Source organism: Squalius cephalus, assembly GCF_949319135.1.
Source record: "Squalius cephalus genome assembly, chromosome: 21".
In the NCBI taxonomy this organism is placed as follows: Eukaryota; Metazoa; Chordata; class Actinopteri; order Cypriniformes; family Leuciscidae; genus Squalius; species Squalius cephalus.
In genome coordinates this window covers 2,044,711-2,072,381 of record NC_137142.1, presented here as the reverse complement: position 1 = coordinate 2,072,381, position 27,671 = coordinate 2,044,711, and the positions used below count along the sequence as shown (strand labels likewise).

General features: G+C 40.5%; 1 protein-coding gene across 11 annotated transcripts in view; it reads right to left on the bottom strand.

The window, feature by feature from the left end:
- Positions 1-27,671, bottom strand: part of nrxn1b (neurexin 1b) — a gene marked incomplete at its 3' end in the record, with an annotated part of 139,744 nt that overhangs the window by 56,101 nt on the left and 55,972 nt on the right. For 6 of the 11 annotated variants that reach the window (XM_079855489.1, XM_079855492.1, XM_079855495.1 and 3 more), the window contains 7 exons: positions 25,375-25,536; positions 19,659-20,100; positions 16,027-16,410; positions 13,326-13,529; positions 10,087-10,113; positions 2,120-2,242; positions 214-595 (listed from right to left, as the gene is read on the bottom strand). In XM_079855489.1, the coding sequence (XP_079711615.1) occupies positions 214-595; positions 2,120-2,242; positions 10,087-10,113; positions 13,326-13,529; positions 16,027-16,410; positions 19,659-20,100; positions 25,375-25,536 (1,724 nt within the window). The remainder of the gene's footprint in view (positions 1-213; positions 596-2,119; positions 2,243-10,086; positions 10,114-13,325; positions 13,530-16,026; positions 16,411-19,658; positions 20,101-25,374; positions 25,537-27,671) is intronic. The other 5 variants (XM_079855494.1, XM_079855498.1, XM_079855499.1 and 2 more) reach the window with 3 other exon arrangements.

Here is a 27,671-nt window from a genome sequence, read left to right as displayed (position 1 = left end):
CCTGTGCACATTGATACATTCCCATACCTAGAAATATCTCTCTTTTTTTTTTTTTTTCAAGGATTATAATATATTTTGGAAGGGAATGAAGATGTTGAATGAATGATTGAATTAATAAATTAATTATTAATGCACATATTCACTTAAACCATGTACAGCACTAAGAGCATCTACTGTAACTGTAATGCTCATGTCTGTCTCTCCATAACGTACCCCTTCACCAGCTCTACAGCTATGAAATCATTTCCATCTCCACTATTAAACATGATGAGTCCGTCTGATGAGGTGGTCTTGAACTGGAAGAACAGGTGCATGGAATAGTACGCCTGCAGTGTGCTCAGAGTCACATAGCTTGAGCAGGACTTGAAGGTCACTGGATCTGCAATGATGTTCTTAAATCCGATCACGGCGTTGACTTCACAGTATTCGATGTCTCCGTTCTTGCAGAGGTCGATGTATGGCTTGCCATTAAATGTCAGACTCTGGAGATGCCCAATGAAGTTGGAGGGGATGACGGGTTGGTAGCGTTTCTCTGTAATGATCCCCGTCTCTATGTTATGAAACTCCAGCTGTGTGTGGTCACCTGGTATCTCTCCTGTTTCATGGCAGAGTGTTGAGAAAAATTAAAGGTTTATTTCATGTGGATCATAAAAAGGCAAACAAACTCCAACTAGGCCTATCATAATGATTAGTTTATCAACTTACAGTATCATACAATATATGGACGTGACATTGATCACTTTTGTGGACCGCAATAATGCCTATTGTAGGGCTTTTCACACTTGAAATAGTTAACCCTTAATCACTGTAAACCCTGGGTTATCTTGCTTCATGTTTCACATTGCTCATAATTTACCTGGGGGTTAACAATTAATCCTGGGTGTTCATACGCTGCAGTTTCAAACTGTACATTCCTAAACCCAGGGTTAAAGTCCTTATTTGCATATATGCGGTGTCAGTGTCACTGATTGGACGAACGCCGCTTGTGAAATGTTTATATAAACGCTTCAGCACTGCATTTCCTCAAATGATAAATTGCCAACTGTACTATCAAGTTTATCCTGAACAGACTTTTTGGACAATAAAGGTAAGAATGAGAGTCTCATCTTCACTCCAATTGTTGCGTTTTCTGTCACCATTTACGTGGCACGCGAATGACTGTGGACTGCTAAGCATCTAGTCGTAACATTCTAACAGTGCTTCTTTTCACACTGTACACTGTTCAGTTTGGTACCGTAACGTGGGTTAACGGAGTAAAATCCGCTCTAATCCTGCTCCAATGTCAATCCCACTTCTAAATTATAAGTGTGGGTAACAATTTATTTTGATGGTCCTTTTTAACACTGTTGACTATAAGTAACTTTGCAACTACATGTCAACTAACTCTCTTTAGAGTATTAGTTGACCGTCTGCTTAATATCTGCTAGCTCTTTATTGTGATAGTCTATAAGTAACTTATTCTAAACCTAACCCTACCATTATCTACTAATACTCTACTAACACTCTAATGAGAGCTAGTAGACATGTAGGTGCAACGTTACTTATAGTCAACTGAATGTGTTAAACGGAGCATCAAAATAAAGTGAAACCCGTAGTGTGAAACGATAACTCGGTGTTAATCACAGTGTGAAAAGCCTTTTAGTAGATATTTTAATAGGTGTTTTCCAGAAAGAAAATTCTGAAGATTAAGTCCAAATGGACTTGATTTCAAAGCCTCACTCCATCCACAATTAGACAATTAACCAATGTTAATTAAACTGTTCAAGAAAATATGACAAGGAAAGAATAACACTGCTAGATTATTAGTAATGTACTGCCAATGTTAAAAAAAAAAAAAAAAAGAAAATCATCTAAAATAACTGGGTTTTTTTGGGGTTTTTTTCTGTTTTTTTAGATAATCCAATCATAATGTCAGGCATTGCTCTCTGAACTGGTGGCTGTTTAAATAACTCCAACCAAACGCATATGAGATAAATCAGATATATACGCAACAAAAACATAATATTACAACTGCATAAAATGCACAAATGAACTTGCACAGGTAAACTAAATAGTCAGAATGTGTAACTCCCATTGTACAGTATAAAGCAAAAGAACAGGAGGAAACAGAATAGGATACCTTCCACAGTGGGCAAATCATCCACAGACAGCTTCAGACTCTTCCCTCTCCGGATCACTCGCACTGTGTGCCATTCATTATCATTCAGATTCTGACCAGCAAACATGGTCTCGGGTCCCTTGCCTGTGGGACAGCCCAGATCACAGTCAAACACACACTTATAAAGCAATGGAAAAAGAACAGAAGCTCAAAACAACACCGGTGGACAACACTGACATTTAGTAATAATGATATCACCTTAGTAAAAATGCCCCCAAAATATTAAACATTTAAAACAGTGCTTACCACACAAGTCATACATCCCTGAAATCTTCATCAGTAATGATGATGAAGAAATAAATCCACAAATTAAGTCACCTTGCACAACTTTCTGGGATATGTAAGCAATAAAGTGTGAGACTGTATTAACAAACAGCACACCTGGAGTAGCTTATTGCTTTTATAAAACGGTAAGCAAATATTAAAGCCAAAAGTCATTTACAGTAAACAGGAGAGGAGAGGAGGATCTTGATGCAGCTTTTTTCCTTTATTGACAAAAATTATAATAAATGAAAAAACACAGGCAGCAGACAAACACGGTGAGAAAACAAACGCAACAGCTTTGTACACATTACAAATTCAATACTGAACAAAAGACTGAACTAAACTCAGGGCTTAAAGTCACAAGATAATGCGCAACTCAACTAGAAACAGGTGATGAATGCAATCATAAACTATGTTATCAAATGAGTGGGAACATGGGGAACAAAGAAAACAGAAACAGAACACATAAAAACAGGTGATACAAGCTAAGGCCGCATTTACACTGCCATATCCGATATCTGCATGTTCACTATACACTTGGCGAAACAACCCATGGTAGATGCACTGACCCAGAAAAGCGAGGGGTTGAGCCTTGGTCCTCCATTGCACCATTGAAAAGAGTCATGTGATCGCGGTTGGTGTCCACCTGAGTTGATGTCATTTGCCACCGTCACTTTTTCAATGACGTACGACTCGCATTGACTGGGGAATATATGATCTGTCCGCTTACATGGCAGACACAAATGCACATATCCGATTTATATCAGATTTATTTTCAGACATAAATGAGGCCTGAAACCCATCTGAGAATATTGGGATCCATTTGTTTTTTTTTTCCTGCTTAAACGTTTGTGGGTCATATCCGATTTGTGCTACATGGAAGGAAAACATTGGAATTAGGTCATTGCACTTGCTCAGCTGTATTTGTTAGGTGGTGTGAGGCAAAACTTGCTCTAAACAATTTGTTTTGTTTGAGGGAGCAAGGAGCAGACTGCTCTGTTTATTAAACTGAGGGGTGAAAATGGTAACTGATTCACTGGTGCCAAAAATACAGCAAGTGTTTTGGCTTGGAGCTAAAATAAAAAACCCATTTGTAACATTTCTATTCATAAAATAGATAGTTCCTTTCCTTAATGCTGATCGGTCAATAGCTATGACCGCTTCACCGAACAGATCTGTGTGTCACTGCACAACACCCGTAGCAACATATTCCGAGTAACAGTATAAGGCTAGTGGTTAAAGTTTTCTATGCATAATTTGATTTGACGACAGTCACAAGACCGATCACTCGATCCAATCACGTTGATGGATAAAAATAAAATTAAAACAAGCATGTAACGAGTAACGACCACAAATGGAAGGAAAATAGCGGAGTAAAAGTACAGATACATCACTTAAAATGTACTCAAGTAAAAGTACTCAAAAAAGTACAATTTTTAATAAAAACTACTTTGAGAATTTGTAATTCGTTACTTCACACCCCTGAACATATACAATCCAATTTACTGTCAAAATTGTTTCATGTATTATGTATTTCAGCAAAAGTAACTTTGGAAGCCCACAGTTTCCAAAGTACAAAGGGAATATTATTTTAAAAGTTTTCTGTTTCAGGTGTGGTTGTCATAGAGTCAGCCACACCGTCACAGCCCCAATCATCACCCAATCACCAGGTCCCGCCCACTTGTTCATAATAACCAGATTACTGACTCGCTACACCTGCACTCCCTCATCAACACAGCCAAAATATTCACAGTTTACCATCCATTCATTGTCTGGTCTCGTCGTAGTTACCACTGCTTACCGTCAGACTCCTTACCATTCTACTTACCTGTGATCGTCTCGTCAAGTCTCCAGTCTTCCAGCCGTCATCCTGATCCAGATTTCCTGTCTTCGTGTTCACTCATCACCTGTACAGAGAATCCACTTAAGTCATCGCCAGCTAACTCACCACCATCATTCAGCAAGTCACCATCCTCTCACCATCCACTTTAAGGAAGTCTTCGGTCAAACTGCATCAGTATTATCCGTTCACGATCAGCTGTTCAACCTTTCTCAAGGTAATGCTTCCATCAATGCATATGCTCTTCAGTTCCACACTTTAGCGGCATCTAGCGGGTGGAATGAGACGGGCCTGTTCACAGCCTTTCACCAGGGTCACAACCCGGAAGTGCACCACCAGATGTTAATTTATGACGATACCGTCAGTCTGAAGGGCTACTACAGCACTTAATTATGTATTGTGGGGGAGAAGGTCACATCATCACGAACTGCCCGAATCGACCACCATGCCCAGCGGTGAGTGCCATCCAGTTCCTGCCTCAGATTGCACCCCTCACTCGCACACTTGTCCAAATTCTCACCCATAAACTTTTCGTTTCAGCTCAAAGCGCTCATCGACTCCGGGTCCGCAGAGAACTTCATCTCTCATCAACTTCTCCAAAGACTCAACCTCCAGAGGAAACGTTGCTCCCAGGAACTAGCCATCCATACAATTCTCGGCAAACCGCTGGGCCGTGGTCGCATTTGTCATTTCTCCTCCACAGTTGCTCCGCGTTGACTGAATGCATGAGGAGAAGATCACGTTAATGGTGCTGGAAGGATCAACCACTGACCTCATCCTGGGACGCCCCTGGATGAACCAACATGAACCCACCATCAATTGGAACTCTGGAGAAATTCTGCAATGGAGTGATCCCTGCTTCAAAGACTGCCTTTATTCTGTGCTCAAACCGTCTACACGCCTCACCTGTCGACACCCCTCAAAATCTTCATACAATATTCAGGTGAACTCCACCTCCGTTGAGAGTCCAGAAACCGAGAGCAAAACTGAAGTCCCGCCAGAGTACCGGGCATTCCAGGTTGTGTTCAGCAAGTGGTTGGCGACCCATCTACCACCTCAACGGCCATGGGACTGCGCCATCGACCTGCTGCCTGGGGCCACTCAACCGAAAGGTAAGGTCTACCCTTTGTCCATACTGGAGCAGAAGGCCATGGAGGAGTACATTCAGGAAGCTCTCAAATTTATTTTATTTTTTTATTTTTTATTTTTTTTATTTAACCTTTATTTAACCAGAAAAGAGCTCTCTGAGATTAAAAATCTCTTTCACAGGAGTGTCCTGGCCAAAATGTGCAGCAATACATTCAGTTCCATCACAGATAAACATCACACAAACAGATCACACACACACAAAAAAAACACTTAAAAGCAATTGCATAATGTTAGATCAACTTCCATTTGCCGGATAACTGATTTGAAATGGTCCAGAGTCAGCAGATTTTCTAATTTTAATTTAGATTGGAGGAGATTCCAATCAAACGGCGCTGCATACATAAAAGACTTCTTACCAAACTCAGTTCGAGTAAAAGGAACAGAAAGAGTATAAAAGTTTTGCGAACGAAGAGAATAGTTCTTGATAATTTTCTGCTGCACAAAACAACAGAGATAAGAAGGCAACAACCCCAAGATGGCTTTGTAAATAATTAAGTACCAGTGCGTTTTTCTTCTGGTAGACAAAGAAGGCCAACCTACTCTATGGTACAAGGTGCAGTGATGAGTTGAAGATTTACAATTTGATATAAACCTTAGAGCGCCATGATAAACGGCATCTAAGGAAGAAAGAAGATAATAAGGTGCAAATTGATATACAACATCACCATAATCGAGAACAGGGAGAAAAGTAGCAGAGACTAATTTCTTTTTTACATTAAAAGAGAAGCAAAACTTGTTCCTGAAATAAAACCCAAGCTTGATTTTCAACTTATTCTTCAGTTGAGTGATATGAGAACTAAAAGATAGGGCATCATCAACTATGATGCCTAGATATTTGTACTCTTTTACTGATTCAATCACTGTACCTTGAAAGGTCTGAAGAGATACTAAATTATTTTCAAGTTTTTTTGATTTGGTAAATAACATATACTTGGTTTTATCAGTATTCAGAACAAGTTTTAAACTCATTCAAATACGTGAGGGGGATGAAGTACCAGGTACAAGTACCAGGTGATGCCGTATGTGATGCCTGTCCAAATCCCCCTCCATATTCCAGGGGTATATGAGTGAGGTTTTCCAGGAGTACCTCCAACGCTTCATTATCGTCTACATCGACGACATTCTGATCTACTCCCGGAACCTGGCCGAACATCGCCAATATAAGCGGTCCTCAAAAAGCTGAGAAAACACCACCTCTATCTCAAGTTGGAGAAGTGCAAGTTCCACACTCCATCCGTCCAGTTTCTCGGATATATCATCGACCAACAAGGTATCCAGGTGGACCAGAGGAAGTTGGACACCATTCACAACTGGCCCCAACATATCACTATAAAGGAACTCCTAGGCTTAGCCAACTTTTATCGAAGATTCATCTAGAATTACAGTCTCCTCAGCTCACCTCTCACCTCACTCCTCAGAAACCGGCCCAAATCTCTGTCCTGGAACCTCTTGGCCACTGAAGCCTTCCAACGACTGAAGAATGCCTTCGTTACCGCTCCAATCCTGGTGCACCCCAATCCAGAAATCCCATTTGTGGTCGAAGTTGACGCCTCTACTACCGGGTTTGGAGCGGAACTATCCCAGTGGCAGGGTGAGCCTCCTTGACTCCATGCGCCTCCTATTCCAAGAAGCTTACGATATTGAAGAAGAATTACGATATTGGAAATCGTGAGCTGCTGGCTGATCCCTTCTGTATCATCCGGAACCTGAATCCAGTCCTCCAGAACCTGTTCTCACTCCAGCCATGGTAGTCAGTCCGATCCAATGGTCCTTCAACGATCAACTCCTCCAAGCCACCCGTAATGAACCTGCTCCGCCGGGAGGTCCTGAGGGACGGTTGTATGTACCATCCGCCTGCCGTCTGTCCCTCATGGACTCAGCACACACCTCTCCGGGCTCTGGACACCCAGGCAGCCAGCGAATCCTCTCGGCTCCTACAAGATCGCTACTAGTGGCCCAACATGGCCCAGGATATCTCCCGGTACATCAAGGGGTGCTCCGACTGTGCCATCACCAACACACCTAGGAAGCTACCCGAGGGAATGTTGATAACTCTGCCGATACCCAGATGCCCCTGGTCTCATCTAGGCATTGATTTTATGACCGACCTCCCTCTATCCAACCATCACATTTGCATCATAGACTGGTTCTCCAAAGCCTGCAACCTCATCCCCATCAAGGGCCTGCCCACAGCGCCCGAATCCGCAAAACTCCTATTCCAACAAGTTTTTCGTTATTATGGCCTACCAGAAGTATCGGACAGAGGTCCCCAGTTTATCTCCCAGGTGTGGCAGACCTTCTTCAAACTCCTCAGCGTCTATGTGAGTCTATCCTCAGGGTACCATTCACAGACCAACAGCCAGACTGAGAGCAAGATCCAGGAGATCGGAGATACCTGCGGTCATACTGCCACCAGAACCAAGACCATATGCCCAGAACTCCCTGCATCAATCCACCACTGGGCTTACTCCGTTCCAATGCATCCTCAGCTAGCAACCTCATTCTCTTCCCCTGGTCCGGAGAACCTTTGGAGTTCGGTGGAAGACTGGATGGAAGATGTGGACGTAGAACACAGGGATCACAGTAGACACGAAGACACTGGAGGAGAAACACTGGAGAGAATGGAGATGAGACGAGACACTGGAGATGACGCAGGAAACAAGACTGGAGAAGGGTCACTGGAGATAGAAGGTAGTAGTCGATAAGGCAAGGTGAGTAGTCCTCTTCATACAAACGAAACCGGACAATGAGCTGTGGTGAAGTGTATGTATAAATAGTGGTAGTGATGAGGGTGATGATGAGGTGCAGGTGTGTGTAATTAGGGAATGACGTGCATGTGGGAGACAAGGAGGGTGATGGGAGATGTAGTGCAGATCTGTGACAGATATTTGGCGACAGCGTATCGATTCTCGTATTGCACAGAGAAGAACAACGATATATCGCCCTATCAATATTTTGTCCCACCCCTAATAAATATAATCCATAAATAATTAAAAAATTTAACATTTATTAAAAAAAGATTAATAATATTTGTTTACTTGTCATGTGACTTTTAACCAACATCAGAGAACGGTGAACTTTTTATTATTATTTATTATTGGCTTGATTTTATTATTGACCTATCTTATAAGTAAATAGGATACTTATAAGTAAATATATTAGGGCAAAGAGGTTCAGCTTACAAAAAAGTTGGGGACTCCCTGCATTGCATGTAAATATGAAATTATGTGAATGTGCACATTTTAATTTGTTTGGCAGACAAAAGCCTTCCAGAAACAGTAATACATCATGGTTAAATTACTCACTGAGGGATAATTCAAATAATAATGAATCTGTTCGCCAGAAGCTGATTAGATATGCAATGCTGCAATGATAAGAAATCATTTCACTTTTAATGTTTTCTATAAATGCAGTGATCAAACGCTGTGGCCAATGACTAGAGGCTGTTGTGTGTGTGCAGTTCCACAAACCTGGAAGACCTTCTGAACGTATATAAGCAGTAGACTTTTATAGAAAGGAAAATTGTAAATATAGCGAATAATATATGAATAATTGACTGCCACTGTGAGAATAACATGTAATGTAATCAATAGAAAAGTAACTGTAGTCTGATTACAAGTATTTTAAAATGTGAAATAATTGTAATTACAAGTACTTCATTTTTGGAATCTGATTACGTAATACAGATTACATGTAATCAGTTACTACCCAGCACTGTTTGGTGTTCCTGTCTCCATCTATACTATCTATTTCCCCAGGGTTACCACATGCAGTTTAATAGGCCTTTAATTGGACACTCTTTGGGGGGGGGGGGGGTTATGAAACAAGGTATTAAATGTTCTTTGATCTTTAGACGTGTAAGAAGAAAAAAAAATACTGCAAAAATTCCTCCATAGTGCAAAAAGAGCACCACAATAGCACAACACTTTATCACTTCCATAACCTACCCAGCAGAGATGAATAGTGAAGTGACAAGGAGAGAGATGCAATGACATTAGCCAATCATAATGGCTGTTTAACGACAAGTCTTGAAAAACACTGCACCAAAACAGTGTTTCTGAGAGAGGGTCAGAATGAGAGGATAATCATATTTTGCAAAACTTTATTAACATTACAAGTGAACAATATTCCATTAATATAAAAGCATGTAGTGACCCTACATGCCCAACTCTTTCCCTGCCATTGACGGGGCAATCCATGTTTTTACTGTTATATGGTAGGTGGCGCTATTACGTATCTTTTAAAAGAGTACAGACTCTCTGGATCAAAACACAGGCGAAGAAGAAGCAGAAACAATGATAGAACTATTGCTGACGCACGTTAGAGAATACGATCATCAAACATTCAACAGAATATAAATCAAAACTGACTAATGTTACAGAATGAAATGTTAAACCCATGAAGAGGAAACGACTGTGAGGCTTTGGGGATGTTGATGAACTCCATCTATTCTATTTGTGTTTTGATCATAACACTGGTGGGAACAAGTTAAAGATAGTGCTGTAATTGACACAATAATAGATGTTCTAAACACAAGTCACTTAATTTGTCATGTCAAGCATTAGTAAGTCAAACATTAAGCGAAACAATCTTTCACTGTAATCTCCCATTTCACAGGTTAAAAAATTATTCTATGGTAAATGGAAGCTATGAAAGAAGAGAAAGTGTAACTTACTTGTGGTACAGTTTATCCTCTCACAGTCTAGATAGGGAAGAATAAAGGGCATGTAAATTCTGCCTTCAAAGTAACATCTGCAGACATAGAAGCACATAACCCACTTCTCTGGGGACAGACACACAAGAACACCAATGACCCTGATGCTCACGCATGCCATTCACCCAAATATACTCCATTACTCCATGACATTGAACTCTAACTGGAAACATATTCCGAACAATACCTCTGAATGGGAATATTGCCCTCTTTTCATTTTTTTTTTTTTAATTGGCACTTTCCACAAATAGGGTACAAAATATTATGTCTGGGGTGAATATTATGTCTATCATCCACGAATGCTGTCTCAGCATGCTCTCAGCCTAATAGGCATCTTTAAAAAGACGTTCGCTGCCCATGCTTGCTGTTTTAAGGGAAATCTGCTCTTTTGTGCTTTTGTGTGAATGGCGAAACCAGCTGAATGTGCCCTTTCATCAGCACGAGAGATCTACTCTGTTGCATACTCTTTTTCTTGAATGCTGCTTTGGTGACTGGAAAGAGTGATCGCTGTTCGCAACCACTTGGCTCCGAAGTAAAAATCTGAATGAGTGAGCTGCCGGTCAGCTTATATACCTGTATGTACAGGGGAGTGGCTCGGCATGCAAATCTCACTCGCCAATTCCATTGGCCGTTTTTCTACTACTCAGAGATGATTGGGGCTCCCAAGTGACACCCCATTTGTCAGTCATCGACAGAACATTTAATGTGACAAACAGATAGGGAACTGCTGTTATACATTATGGTTTATTTATAAGTCACCTTGGATAAGTGAATAAATATAAATTTGATATCTTCTTGTTCATGTCAGATTCATTTATATTGGGCCAGGGGGTCACCTTGAAGCCAGAATTTTCCTGTTGCTTCAATATAAAATAGTTGAAGAGTGGTCTTTCCCTTTCTTGTTTATTGCATCCTAGTGCACCATATTCATGGAAAGTTCCAAGTGATTTAGCATAATATTATATGCATAGTACATAACATTATTATGCATGTTCTATAGAGCATCATACCATTGGTCAGGCTGTGACAACTGGATGGTAAACTTGTCAGTGCTAAAAACAGTAAGTTTTATTGCAGGCAGTTGATGAATTAGTTGTAGTTGAACTTTTTTGGACTGAAATAGAGATTGCTTAAATGTTTACTCAATTCCCTGAATAAAAAGTAGGGAGGAATGTTTCTCAACAAGTTTCCATTGAAATCAGTATGTCAGTTTCTAGGTACAGATTTATTGAGATACTTCATCCAAGTTTACCAGAAACGGGTCTCAGCCTATAGTGTACCATCAACCTCAGCAGAGAAGTGGCCGCACACAGTCAAAGACCAGAGCTGGCTCATCATGTGAGGAAATGCTCTTACTAAACTGACACAGTAAAACGTTTCATTTAATACTCAAACTCAATTCACTGGGACAGTCAGCCATGTGAATTGCAGCCAAGTCTATATATCAGGGATAGTTCACCCAAATTTTGAAATTCTCTCATCATTTACTCACCCTAATGCCATCCCCTATGTACAGTCCTGGTCAGAATTATTGGCATCCTTGGTAAATATGAACAAAGAAGCCTTTGAAAATTAATCTGCATTGTTAATCCATTGTTAAACCTCCTTTTGCCCGGATAACAGCTCTGAGTCCTGATGAACACCTGACAAGAGATCAGAGACAATTCCTCAATACAGAATCTCTCCAGATCCTTCAAATTCCCAAGTCCAAGTCCTCTTCAGTTTTCAATATGGTTCAGGTCAAGGGACTAGGGTGGACATGGCAGAAGCTTAATTTGTTTTGGATAATTATCCTGATTGAAGATCCAACCATGGCCCATTATTTATCTGTTGGTATTTAATAGAATCATTGATGCTATCTATTAATCTGAATGTATCTGTATCTATGATGCTACGGATGAGAGCAGATGATTTTTCTTCCCTCCCAAACAACATGTGGTGATTTAGGTGCTACTGACCCCAAGACTCATGTATTTTCTGCAATTCTCCAGCTGTGATCCTTGGAGAGTCTTTGGCCACTCAAACTCTCCTCCTTGCCATGCATTAAGACAATATAGACACACATCCTCTTCCAGGCAGATTTGTAACATCTTTATTGCCCTGATAATGAAAACGGGAATTGTCAATCCTTTAGCTATTTTATCACAGCCACTTTTTTGTGAAGCTCAACAATCTTTTGCTGAGCTGAGCTTCTTTGGTTGTACTCATTGTGATGGGTGACTAAGGGAATGTGGCCTCTGGAGAAAACTCAGTTTTACCTTGGTAAAAGGATATTGCAAAAAAAGTATGGAATATAAGTAACCATTAATTGTGGCCAATGTGTATTAGAGAAAAACATTTATTTCATAAAGAGATTTTCCCCAACCCATTTACATTATTTTACTTAAATGAAAGGTTTGATTGTTGTGATTTTTTTTTTTAATAAAAAGTCAAAAGGATTAACAATGCAGATTTATTTTCACAGGCTTCTTTGTTCACATTTACCAAGGATGGCAAATAATTCTGACCACGACTAAATATCTTGAAATTCTGAATTTTCCTCCCTCAGAATTGTGAGATAAAAATGGATAGAAAAGACAATAAACTTAGTGATCTAATAATGTAATACCTATGATAATATATTTATTTCCCTGATCTATAATAAATCTAGTGGTTTAGCTGTATACTTGCAGAATGAAGCTGACACCCCAGTGCAGAACTATGAATGCAAACAGCCATGTAGGTCACAGCGTAGAGGCTACAGCACAGGTATAAATCAGCCTTTAGACATGGCTAAATCATGAGGACAACTTTTGATCTCTAAAGTTCACAGCTTTCCCCTGTGAATATATTACTCAAAGCAAAACTGAAAGGGCACTGCTCTGAGAAACGGGTGGTTTTCTGATTGGAAAGGCAACAAAGAGGGCTGCTATCCAACACAGAGCATTCTCCTTTAACACAGAGCACAGCTGAGGTGTTTGAGTGTGTATGGAGAGCTGCAGACTCTGAGCATTGAAGGGTTCTTCATCTCCACCTTAATGACAACAGTGTGTGTGTGTGTGTGTGTGTGTGTGTGTGTGTGTGTGTGTGTGTGTGTGTGTGTGTGTGATGCTGCAAGTCGTGTGTGCATGAAAGCACAGAGAAAAATGAAAGACAAGTTCTGGTTAAGTTTGTGTGTATTTGGTCACAGTTGTGTGATAGGATGCGCATAGCATTGATACCTAGATTAACTGTGAGTCGGACACGACTTGTCTCCAGCTCCAGACGCAGTGTGTCTGTAGAGTCTCGAGAAGTGGTTGCCATGAGAACGCCGTATGCCCGCTGGGATCGGAACCGTAGTGACACATCTTCAGCCTCTGTATGCATAGCTACAGATAACTGGACCTTCATGAACTTACTGCCATCGTAACTGAGGATGGTGGAATCTGTGGATGAGAGGTACTGTAATGTCATTGACCACAAATAGTTTTTTCCCTTTCAATAAAATAAAAAATAATAGCTTTTTTTCAGATAAAAAAAAGACAAATAATTTATCTGTCCACAATGGAAGCGAAAATTCTGCATGCAGACTATTGACATGCGGAGTGATATGTGGAAAAGGGTTGGACACCCCTGAAAAATGTGTTGGATATGTTCATGCTCATGATAGGTTCACAGTGCATTAACTAATGTTAACAGATGCAACTTATGATCTTAAAAATGTATCAATGTAACAGTGTTTGGATGGGTAATGGGTTTATGTGCTGAAATCAGATGATCAGATAATTTCAGATTTCCTAGGACAGTATACAGTACATGGTGGCACAGTATACAGTACATGGATAAAATTAGTCTTATCAATTCCATGAAATTGATAAATGTTGCAAACAAATCTTACCACCCACAACCAAATGCCATTCAACTTGTGTCTGCGAAATTCAATATTTAATTAATGTGCAGCGATTTGTAAAAACAGACACATGTTCATGAATTCGAATGTATTAGTTCTTGTATTAGTTATAATTGCATGCATCAAGGAATATGTGCATTTTTGGATCAAGTGGAATGCCCGGAATAATTAATGTTTTTTTCTGAGTTGATTCAATTGGATTTTGAGACGTTTGTCTGATGTTTTATCAAACTTGTCTTACCCTGAGACATAGAATAGATGAAGTTACTGTTTGCCATACAGTATACAGATACACAAATACAAAAGTTTTTACAAACATGCCTGTATAATACAAACTGCTGCACATTGATGTACATCTGAATGTCATAGACAGGGAAGTGCATGCATTTGATTATGGATAGTAAGGGACTGTCAGGGTTATGTTTAGTTCTGTTTAGTTTGTTCCCAGTCATTATTAGTTTCTGTGGTTTCTGATTATGTTATGCACCTGTTTCTAGTTATGTTGATTATTCTGTGTATTTAAAGGAACACGTCGACTTTTTGGGACTTTAGCTTATTCACTGTATCCCCCAGAGTTAGATAAGTCCATACATACCCTTTTCATCTCCGTGCGTGCCGTAACTCTGTCTGACGCACCCACCGTTAGCCTAGCTTAGCACAAAGACTGGAGGTAAACGGCTCCAGCTAGCATACTGCTCCCAATAAGTGACAAAATAATCTCAGAAGGCGAAGCACTGCTACTTGGGCGGGGTGATTTACTCCAACTCTGAGCGAACTCTCTGCTCCTCACCACGGGGCTTCTCAGGTGCTGCGAGCAAATCACTCCGCCCAAGCAGCAGTGCTTCGCCTTCTGAGAATATAGTTCCCAGTATGTATACGGTTAGAAGATAGCTGTGTCTCATGTAACCTTGTTATTTGTACACGCTGTGACTATACAAATCACAACATGTAAATAGGAAAATGTTGGCGTTATTTTGTCACTTATTGGGAGCAGTATGCTAGCTGGAGCCGTTTACCTCCAGTCTTTGTGCTAAGCTAGGCTAGCGGTGGGAGCGTCAGACAGAGTTACGGCACGCACGGAGATGAGAAGGGTATGTATGGACTTATCTAACTCTGGGGGATACGGTGAATGAGCTAAAGTCCCAAAAAGTCAGCGTGTTCCTTTAAGCCTAACTTAGTTCCATTTGTTCAGTGTTCGGTGTCGTCTATGTTTTACGTGGTTGTGCTAAGCTGTGATCTACTACGTGTTCTTTGTTGGATTTCGGATTTATTAAAAACTTTTCAAAAAACATTATCCTGTGTCATGGGATTTACTACAACCACCCATGACAGGTACACTTGCAACATTTATCACGTTCATGGATAATTGTGCATGCATTTGTTAATCAAGTTCAATTTCAGTTTATTTCTAAAGCACATTTAAAAACATCCACAGGCCGACCAAAGTGCTGTACAATAAAAGCATAAGGGTACACGATAAATAAGCAACATACAGATAAAATCACCATATAAGAACCAGAAAGAACTACACATTAAAAGCCAGGTTTTAAGACAGGATTTGAAATCAGATAAAGTGGAAGCCGTTCTAATGTGATTAGGACTAATTGAGACTAATTTCATCCCATAGGCATAGTGGCTTCAATAACATAAGAGAGATAAAAGTGTTCGGAGCATGGATGTCCAGATCAAAATCTCAAACTTGACAGGAACACACAAAACTTCCTTTACCTAATAAACATGACCAACCAAAGTGATCGGATACTGACTAGGACATCATCGAAAATATATATACTTTTTACAGATAAGTGGTTCCAATCGACAAATGCTGAAAATGTGTAATTTAATTAAGGATGGAATACCAACTGCATATCAATAGAAAAGACAAACTCTGATAGAATGAACACTTATAAAAAAAATACAAAAAATGTAACAAGAAATCTCTGTCTAATGAAATAATATTACAATACAAAGTTTCTTCAATAAATAATAAGAAATAATAAGTATTAGGCATTTAAAACAAGCACCAGCCTCACCTCTCTCACAGGAGCGACCAAAATAGCCCGTCCCAGAGCAGTCACACACATAACGGTTCCATCCTTCCCTGCAGATTCCATTGTTTTGGCAGGGGTTACTGAGACACTGCTTGGGTGCCTCTTTACTGCAGGAGGGCTTTACGCCTGCTGCTTTCTGCACCTCAGCTAAGCGGCGGATATCTTTGCTCTGGCCATTGATGAATAGGTCACGAATGCAGCCTACATAACCATAATTGAGCAGAGCGGTCCACACCTCAGTGGGAAACACCATATCAGCTTTATTTTCAGGCAGTCCTCCTAGATACAGGTTATCATCCAGGTCAAGAATCTCACTGTCTCCTGGTGCTTGGTATGGTGTGCGAATTGCGTTGATAGAGATAGTACCTGCAATTCAACAAAGCCAGAGAAAAATGTGAGACTGTACAGCAGATCTAGAAGAAAATAGTGTCATTGTCCAGCTTAAGTAAGTTCAGTGATGGTTCATTTCTGTTGCAAAAAAAGATATTCGTTTAGCTAATTTATCTATACAGGCACTCTGGAGAAAATGTCTCGGTAACTAACGTAACATCGGTTCCCTGAGATAATGGGGAACGAGTGATGCATCTGCTAGACACTACGGGGAAAACTCCTTTTTCTCAGATTATTGAAGCCTTTAATTCTATAATCGCAGTGCTACTGCACAGCCATAACAGTGCACTGATCTGCGCATGCTTATTGGCTGAGCAGAGGGAATTGCATGAACCTATGGTGATGCGGCGTATCTGCGCGAGCCAATCGGGACGCATCCTGCCGAACCGAGTGCAGAGCCCGCCAAGGGGGAATCTGCCAGTATAAGCAGCTCATCTCGCCATAGGATTCAGGTTAATTTGACTGAAGCGATGAACGCCAAGTCGTGTAGCACCATAGCACGGCCATCCACATAAGGCCATGCCTCTGGTGGCGTGTGCTCTGATGCCGATGGGGCATTGGAGGCCTATCAAAGCGTAAGCCAATGCGAAGGCGTCCACTATCCAGCGGGACAATCTCTGCTTTGTGACCGGAAGCCCCTTGGTGCGGCCACCGAAGCAAATGAAGAGCTGCTATAAATGCCTAAACAGGGCAGAGCACTTTATATATACTCTTAGGGACCGGACAGGGCAGAGTAAGTGTAATTGTCGATCATCTTCCGAAGCGGGAAAAGCAGACAGCGAAATAACTTGTGCTCTGAACAGAGTAGAGAGCAAATTGCCCACTCACTTGACCCATACTGATGCTAGCAGGAGTGCGGTCTTAAGCGAAAGTGGCCGTAGCTCGGCTGACTGTAGCGGCTCAAAGGGGAGCCCTTTGAGGGCCCTAAGGACCATCAATAGGTCCCAAGAGGGTAAGGTAAGAGGACGAGGCGGGTTGAGTCTCCTTGCCACTTTCAAGAATCGAACAACCAGGTTGCTTCTACCCAGCGATTGGCAGGCCACAGGAGCGGGGTATGCTGCTATGGCTGCCACATAGACTTTGAGCCAAGAGGGGGTGCTACCCGCATCCATTAGCTCCTCTAGGAAGAGGATGATCTAGGATGATCATGCCTAAACGCTCAGAGTCGCGTTCAGTCAGTGTTTAAAATCTGCTGCAGTCGATGGAAACAGTCTGTAAGTGTGTTCAGTCTTAGAATGTTTCAGCTAGTTGTTAAGTGTGTCCCCGGCATTAGTCCTGTTCGATCAGCCCCGCAGCTCCATTGTTTCTTCGTCTCATCTTTGAGAGAAAGTGAACGTTGGAGCACGAGAGGAGAAGTCGCTTTCTTTAGAGAAAGCAGTCCGTGAACGCAGTCCGTGAAGGGGAGACTCGCGCTCTCGTAATGAGACCTCAGTCTTCATTGAACGCGGCTTGCGGGGGCAGGCCCGGCAAGCGACACAAGAATATGCTCTATGAGTCTCATCTGATAGGAAATCCCCTTGCTGCAGGGAGAGTGAGACACGAGGGGAATAGCCACAGGGGAACGGTGATACAGCTGCAGCAGTGTCGAGTCAGTAGTCTGCTTTAAATGCAGAGCATGATTCAGCTCCTTCCGCTGCTGGGGCTCTTCCAACGGTGAGAAGGCTTCTTTTAGCCAGAGATGAAGGTTGTCGCTGAAGGAGAATAAATCTGAATCCTATGGCATGACGAGCTGCTTATACTGGCAGATTCCCCTTTGGCGGGCTCTGCACTTGGTTCGGCAGGATGCGCCCCGATTGGCTCTCGCCGATACGCCGCATCGCCATAGGTTCATGCAATTCCCTCTGCTCAGCCAATAAGCGTGCGCAGATCAGTGCACTGTTATGGCTGTGCAGTAGCACTGCGATTATAGAATTAAAGGCTATTGAATAAAAGGAGTTCACCCCCATAGCGTCTAGCAGACGCAATATGAGTAAACGTTTAGAAAATGAACAGTGATGTCATCGTCCAGCTCATTTCAGTTCTCATATAATGGTGTAAATGCAGGCAGATCAATAATATTGTTGAATTATGTAACAGTCAAACCTGTTAACAATATTATCTGGTAAGGGAACCTTCCTGTAAGTACATCTTTATTCTTAATATTCTTGCAAATATTTAAATATCCATGAAAAAAAAACACTGTCACTCTTATCTCGCTCAGAGTGTGAGGCCAGGGTAACAAATCAGTTTATGCAATTACCAGCTCTCAGGATGGAGTGGAAAACACAGCTGGAGGCCAAATCTAATTTTCAGCATGATATCGCAAGGCATTTTGGCCAGGAACACATGCTTACAATAAGCAAATCAAAAACAAGCTGCTGTTCAGCTGTTGTGTTGTGTAGCAGAATTAGGTGAGACAAAAGTCGCTATACTCTTTGCTCGCTGCAGACAGTGAACAAAATTGTACTGTGGTGGGGTGATGCTGCAGAGTATTCAAGGCCTGAAAGATCTGAATTTCACTGTGCAAATCTGTGCATTCAGACAGTAAGAAAGTTTGTCTCTGAACTGTACTTAAAAACAGATTATTCAAACCATTTTAACATTTTACTTCCATGTTTTTCTTTTTAAGCAGTGTTTTTTTTCTCACGCTATGGTCTGCATTCTAAAAACGTTTTTCATAAAGTTCATAAATGGAATTTCCTATTGACAAATATAAAGTAAAAATGAGTGAAATGACTACTACTAATTATATTCAGCATATATTAAGCATGTATAGCTGTAACGTGTAAACAGGGATGAGGCAGAGAGGGAATCCAGATGCAAGCACAAGTATTAATAGGAAAACATAAACGCAAAATAATCCAGGAACAAGGTAAAATCCACAAAGAGAAGCCAGGAGAACAACGACAGAAATACACAAACAGCAGTAACAACCAACAAACAGCACAGAGGTTTAAATAGACAGGCTAATGAGGGACAGGTGTTGGTGACTGATGTCATGGGAACTAATAAGGGTAACTATGGTGACAAACAAGGTACAAGGCAAACTTTCACTTTCACTTTCACTTTCACAAGCTTGTGATGCTGTTTGTGAATGGTTGTTGGAACGGTAGTTTCAAGAAACACCAAAATACTCAACTACCATCGTAACAATGGAACATGTGACCACAGTTGGCTAACAATGGGAAACACACTCCTGTTAAGCAGTCATCTGATCTCATACACAAGCTCTAGTAAAATCTTACCTGATTTTCCATCCCTCCGGAAATCCACATGATACCACTCCCCATCATTCACTTTTTTGTTAACAGCCAGTGTCTTGGTTGTGCCTGATCCCATATCCAGAAGCAGGTACAAAAGACCATCCAGTATCTCAATGGCAAAGAAGTCCACCTTCAGTGTGAGAGGGCTCTTGGTGTCTTTGGTCTGTTGCTTAGGTTTCCCATGGTTAAAGAGCAGAAGTCCATTGGGCTCAGTGGTGCGAAAGTCAAAGGAAATAGAACCGGTCTTCTTAGTGTTCCATTTAAGAAGTGTGATGAAGGATTCCGGTGTCTCAAACGTGATGGGATCTAATGCGACAACATTCTCACACTTGAAGGAAACAACTCCATGGATCTTCATTTTGGGGTCGCCTTTAAAAGCCAGTCTGGACAGCTCCAGCCGAACGTCATTGTTTTTATATACAACCTACAGATATATAAAAATGCCAGTTGAAGAGAAATAATATGAGAAACTTCTGATCTAAACTATGTTTGTAGAACCCTTACATGAATGGGTGGAAGATTGATTGATTGACACGTGTCTTTTTCACTAAAATGAAATCATAACAATTTTGTACAATTGTGTAATTATTAAGTAAGTCCATAGCCACATTTATAATTGTTGGGAAAAGATGGAACAGACATGCTTTTATTAAGGAAATCTGTGATTTTATTTAAAAAAGGTTAGAGAGAAAAGTAACGCACCATGGAGCAACAGTGCTACCCACGCTATCAAGAGAGAAACTCTTGCAGCCCGGGCCGAGCATCTCCACAAACTCATAGAAATAACTTAAACAACCCAAGGTTCTTGTTTAGTACAGTTAACAAATAACACCTGGACAAATTATTCCATTACAGTTTAGTAGCAATGCCTTTATGAATTTGTTCACTGCGAAAATCGAAAGCATCAGAAATACAATTGTTAATGTATAACCTTTGACAGCGTTTTATGATTCAGCCTCAGTTATCGCTTATCATTGCATCTAAACCAACATGTTTATTAGATCCAATACACACTAAATTACTGAAAGAGTTGTTATCTGTAGCAGAAGAGCCTCTTCTCAATATTATTAACTGGTCTTTATCTCTAGGTCATGTCCCAAGAACGTTCAAGCTGGCAGTTATTAAGCCTCTCATTAACAAACCAAAATTAGATTCAAATTACAGACCCATTTCAAATTTTCCATTTATGTCTAAAATACTAGAAGAGCAATTGTGCTTTTTCTTGCAAGAAAATTATATCTATGAAAAAAGTAAGCTTCTGACCAAGGCTGTATCTCAATACTAGCTTTACTTGATCTTAGTGCTGCGTTCGATACTATAGATCACAAAATGCTATTAAATCGACTACAAAATTACTCTGGTATATAGGGACAGGCATTAAGGTGGTTTAGATCGTACCTATCAGACCGTTACCATTTTGTCTACAACCCCATTTCCAGAAAAGTTGGGACATTTTGTAAAATGCAATAAAATCAAGACTCTGTGATTTGTTAATTCTCTTTAACCTTTTTTTTAACTGACAAAAGTACAAAGAAAAGTTTTCCAATGTTTTCACTGACCAACACAATTGTATTTTGAAAATATGAACAAATTTTGATTTTGATAAAAAAAAATGTTGGGACAGAGGCTAAATAAAAGTGAAAAGATTATTCAAGTTAGACTATGCAACTCTTTTGAAACAGTCCACAATGATCAGGTGAACTGGTAATAGTTGGGGGTATCGTGTTTGGGTGTAAAAGAGCTCCTCAGTCTTTGTAAGCAAAGATGGGTCATGGCTCATCACTTTGTGGCAAATAACATGAGAGAATTGTCAAACAATTCAAAAATCGCATTTCTCAATGCAAGATTGCAAAGAATTTGTCTTTCACCATCTTCCATACATAATATAGGCCTATGTCACGAAAAAATTGAAGACCGGAAGTACGTCTTTTAGTCGGGATACGGCTCTTCCGGTTAGCTTTTTACAATGGCAGAGTCCGATAGATACCGCTGGACCAAATCTCTCCGCAACCTGCCTGAAGTCACATATGACGATGTGGTTCGGATGGTAAATTAAAACTCTCAAGTGGAAACGTCAAAACTGAGGAAAGGGTACACTACAACAACAGCTGCGGGTGTAGCATGCCATTGTTGTTATAGCTCTAGCCGTTCGCCAGTAAGGTAAACGTTTCTATGGTAACAGCGAGTTGGACCAATCAGCAGACGTTGCTGCTACGCTTATGATCGTGGGTAGTGTAGTTTTTTTCCATAAGATCGCGGATAAAACATGTTTTTCTTAAAACAAGGTTGATTTCATACAAACTTATAGCTTCTACAGGAGCAAAAACCTTCGTTTCACAACCTCATAGCTCGTGGTCAGTCTACCTCGGATGGTTTAGACATTATGGCTGATAATCTAAATCAGGGATGGGCAACTTCGGTCCTGGAGGGCCACTGTCCTACAGAGTTAACTCCAACCCTGAAAAAATCACCTGACTGTAATTTTCTAGTAATCCTGAGGACCTTGATTAGCTTGTTCAGGTGTGTTTGATTAGGGTTGAAGCTAAACTCTGTAGGACAGTGGCCCTCCAGGACCGAAGTTGCCCATCCCTGATCTAAATCCTTATGGAGAAATACTGTTGACCGGAAGTTCTGAATCCCTACTACGCGTTCCGGAAGCAGGAAGTGTGACATAGGCCTATTGTGAAAAGATTCAGGGAATCCAGAGAAATCTCAGTCTGTGTTGGGCAAGGCAGGAGACCTCTGTTGAATGTGCGTGACCTTTGAGCCCTCAGATGGCATTGCATGAGAAACCATCATGCTACTCTGTTAAATACAGCCACATGTGCTCAGGAGTACTTTTAGAAAACCATTTTCACTGAACACAGTCTGATGCCGCATCAAGAAATGCCACTTGAATCTCTGTTACGCAAGGAGAAAGCTATACATCTGTTCTATGCAGAGATGCCAGCGAGTTCAGATGGTCTAGAAGACAGTGGAAAGGTGTGCTGCGGTCAGATGAGTCCATGTTTAATGGACATCGAGTTCTCAGTCCCAAAGACGAAAGGGACCAACCAGACTTTGGCATCAGTGCAAATGGCATGGGTAACTTGCATTTGTGTGAAGGTACCACTGACATGAAGGCAAATATTTAGATTATACAGAGACATAAACTGTGATCAAGATGACATCTTTCCTGGGAAGCAAAACAAGGTCAGGCCTCATTCTGCACATGCTAAAACTGAATGTTTTCTAGACACTCTGCACCATAGAAGGACTGCAGTCCAGATCTGTGTCTTATTGAACATGTATGGTCCATCTTGAAAAAGAGAATTGGACAGTGATGACCCCGGACTGTTGAGCAGCTGTCTTGTATCAGACACGATTGGGCAAATATTCCACTTGCAAAACTTCAACAATTATTTAACTCAATTCCCAAACATTTAAAAAGTGTAACTAAAAGGAAAGGTGATGTGACACAGTGGTGAACATGCCTCTGTCCCATTTTTTTTGGAGTGTGTAGCAGCCATCAAAATCTAAATTTGTTTATATTTACAAAATAAAATCAAGTTGGTCAGTGAAAACATTGGAAATATTTTCTTTTTACATTTGTTAGTTAAATAAAGGTTCAAGAGAATTAACAAATCACAGATTTTTTATTTTATTGCTTTTTAAAAAATGTCCCAACTTTTCTTTGAAATGGGGTTGTATTTAAAAGGGGAAAAAAATCGAAGTTAACGTCAGTAAATTATGGAGTGCCGCAAGGCTCTGCATTAGGCCCTCTGTTATTTTCAATATATATGTTGCCACTTGGTAATATTATAAGAAAACATGGAATTAGTTTCCACTGTTATGTCGATGATACTCAGTTATATATTTTATCACAACAAGATGAAAACTCTTTATTCACTAATTTTATTTACTAAAATTATCCAAGTTGACAGAGTTGTGTTAAAGATATAAAATATAGGATAACCTGTAATTGTCTTCTATTAAATTCAGATAAGACTGAGGTATTATTTTGGACTAAAAACCTGTACACAGAATCTCTTAGAATACAATTTGCATTTAGAAGGATGTACTGTTACTTTATCCTCTACAGTAAAAGACCTGGGAGTTATATTAGACAGCAACTTGTCTTTCGAAAATCATATTTCATATGTTACAAAAACAGCCTTCTTCCACTTTAGAAACATCGCTAAGCTTAACACATTATCCGCTTACTTTAAGATTTGTATATGTACATTTCTGAAATACATAACTTGGACACGTCACCTTTGATAACAGATCACTGTAAATTGTAATGTAGACGCATGCAATTTCTGTAAAGATGCTTTTTAAACGATATGTAATGTGAAAAGTGCTATACAAATAAATGTGAATTGAATTGAATTTATTTTTGAAAAATGTGATATTATGGTGAGCTTGTATTTTTAAATGTGGTAGTCTTTCAACCACAATTGACTCACTGACAATATTGTGTTTGAATACTGGCATAATGGGCTAAAATAAACAAACAATACAATGACATTACATGCACGCATGCAAGATAGACATGCAATCAGCTAACATATTTCTTTAGGCCCTCCTCTTTAGGATATATGAATATAGACAGAGAACCATCTAACTGTCCCATAAAGAGAAGCTTTAACGTAATTTAGTGTGTTGCGTTTGTATTCTGGGCTCATCTGCTTGGTTGTATATAGTATATTTCAATAAGGAGAAGATCGAGTTTGGTGATGATGCATACTATATACATCATCATCAATAAGGAGAATATCGAGTTTGGTCTTTTTATATGACTGTAATTAATCTATTAAATTAAGTTAAGTGTGTCTTTGTAACAATTTTCCATGGGGGAGAAAATGCTTAATGTAAAAAAAGACAATAGTCTTTCCACTTAGATTATGTTGTCGTTATTCTCATTTTCTGAATGAGTGATGCTTGTCTGCTCAATTACCTGTCCTTAATCAGCAATATCTGTTTTTGTTGTCTCTGAGAAGTAATTGAGTCCAGCTTAGCCTTTTTAGCCATACCTAATTTTCATACCAAGACTAATGCATTGAACGGGCCATTCACGTATACTTACAGTATATAATAATTTGCTGATGCAGGTACAAAAAAGACTCTTTATTTGTGTGCAGATTTTTTTTCTAATATTATTTCCTCATCCTCATGTTACTTAGAACCTCTAAGGCTTTCTTTGTTCTGTATAGCACAAAATAAAATATTAATGTGGCTTTCACCTTTCAATGCCATGAATGCACACAGCAAACTCCAAAAAGCACCATATATGTAAAATAATAAATTTAAATGTAATCTGCTTTACACGTGAATTGAGGTTTGTGAACCAAAGTGCAGTCTTTTATTTAAATAAGAAAAACAAAATTCAAAAAAGACAAAAAGTAAACGACTACAACTAGACTTGACTGTAAAGTGGGTTGATATTTGCTGTGGGAGATGTTAAAGAGAACCTCAGTGCTCCTCCTACAGTGAATTCCAACCCTATCCATAATGAGCACTGTAGTTAACAAGGTCAATTGCTTACAAAATATTTATTGGTTAATTAAAGGCTCTTTGAACCTGTTTTGTTCTGCAAACAAAGTTTAGGCTATTTCTCTTGTGAAAGTGAATGAATCTATCACCATAACAGAAACATAAGCTTCTATAAAGCTCTATAAGCTTCATCTGCACTGAAATTTTGTAGTAGGTATTTTACCTCCCTCAGACAGCCCATAAAGTTGTTGCTAACAGGTGATCCAGGCAAGTCGGCTGTACCAGGACTTCCTCCAACATAGAAAAAGTCATCAGAGCCAAGCATAGCGTAGTCCTCTTGAGTATATCCTGTGGTGGTCAGGATTCCGTCCACAGATATTGTTACCTAAAGAACAAACCACAGGAAAATGAAATACAGGTACCACTTTGCTACTGTCTGGATTTCGGTTTCTTCAGTCACTAAGATGCACTGAACACTGCATAATGACACAATGGAGAACACGCCAGTGGTCACTTGATCGTAAGCCCTATAGAAACACACCAATTCATTAGCTGATGGTGCTGAAGTGCCACCCATAAGGAGCTGCATAACCTGGCACCATCACCTCTGATTTTCTTATCTTCAGTGCACTATAGTTTCAGCCCCTTTTGTCTAGCCACTCGCCTTTAAGTTGATTATTCCCTTTTTGAGTGACAAGGTGGCATTTCTGAAGTGTCTACCTTAATGAACATGCATCATTGTCCTGTTTGGGGGTTTGTCATGCGGAGGCCATGTTGGAAGGATAAGAATTTCCACATTTCAAGATCTTGAGCAATCATGAGCTTCGGACAATGCTTTCACTGTGGGAGACTATCTGGCCACATTCTAGTCACCTAGCTATGAGGTGCAGAAGTGGAAGAGTAAAGGAGGGCGTACACTGTGCGAGTTCTGACACTCGGGAGGTCGTGAGCCATTGTACACGTTATGAGTCAGTTAACCTGATAATCTAAAATAAACACGGCGGGACTGTACTGCACGGCGAGCCGGTAGCAATCACACAGAGACTGGCTATACACAGAGACTGGAGCTTTCAATGTTGCTGGTATAGCTTCGGATAGAAAAAAGAAAAGAATAAAAAGACGAATGTGCAAATAATTGGGTGAAAAGCAGAGAACAACACACCTATCCTTTCAACAAAACAACTACAAAGTGTAGCCTATATATGTACAGGTATGTCAGTGTCAGTGTGTGTGTGTGTGTGTCAGTGCATGCGCACACTGTAGGGTTACAGCAACTACTGGGCTATAATAATAATCATAGATCTAGCCTATGTGACGTGGTTGTGTATGATTTGGCAATAGGGAACAGCCTATTCACTGGTCAAACTTTTTAAACATGTTTGAAAATTATCGGGAGGTCGGGAGTTGCTCGTAACGTACTCTTCTCAGCTCGTAATTGCTCTCACACACTGCGAGCCGCGACCATACGAGCATCAATGATTTCCAGGCGATTTTTCCCGAGAGAAATCTCCAGAGCTCGTACGTAAAGCAAAAATCACACCGTGTACGCCCGGCTTAAAGGAGCAAGCACATGGAGATTTGAAGCTTTTTCTCTCTACCTGTCCTAGCTTACATCGCTCAATGAAACAGCAGACGGTTGCGTTCCAGATGCACCTGTAATGTAGGCCAGTAAGAGCTGTGCGTGTAAACCTCACTCCCCTGGCCTCAAGAGGCGTGCTAGCAACTGATGCTAGAGACTGCAGTCTTTAGCGTCCTTGTTAGTATGCCCACCTCCCATGCCGGAGACACCGGTTCGAATCCCGCTTGGTGTGGGTCAAGTAGAACTGGGTATTTTTGGTGCTGTGACCTGGATGGGAGTGAAGTTTAAAGCGGTAAGAGTGCAATGGAAGCAAGCTAGTAAGAGCTGTTCATGTAAACCTCACTCCCTTGGCCTCAAGAGACGCTAGAGACTACAGTCTTTAGCATCCTTGTTCGTGCCCGCCTCCCATGCCGGTTCCAATCCTGCTCGGAGCACGTCGAGTAGGAGCGGTCAAACACCCTCACTGTGACAGAGACAAGCCAGCGCTTCATTTACATTACATTTATGTTTATTCATTTAGCAGACACTTTTATCCAAAGCGACTTACAAATGAGAACAATAGAAGCAGTTAACCTAACAGTAGGACAACAATATGCAAGTGTTATGACCCTTCTCAGTTTAGTCTAACGCAGTAAGTACATGTAAAATTATTATTTTTTTTTTTATATAGAATAGAATAGAAGAGAAAGTGTTAGTATTACTGGATCAAGTGCTGTCGAAAAATAAGCGTCTTCAGCCGTTTCTTGAAAGTGGCTATGGACTCAGCCGCTCTGGTTGAGTTAGGCAGATCATTTCAACAGCAGGGAACAGTCCAGGTGAAGGTCCGAGAAAGAGATTTTGTGCCTCTTTGAGATGGCACCACAAGACGTCGTTCGCTTGCAGAACACAAGTTTCTGGATGGCACATAAGTCTGAAGTAATGCGTTTAAGTAAAGGGGAGCA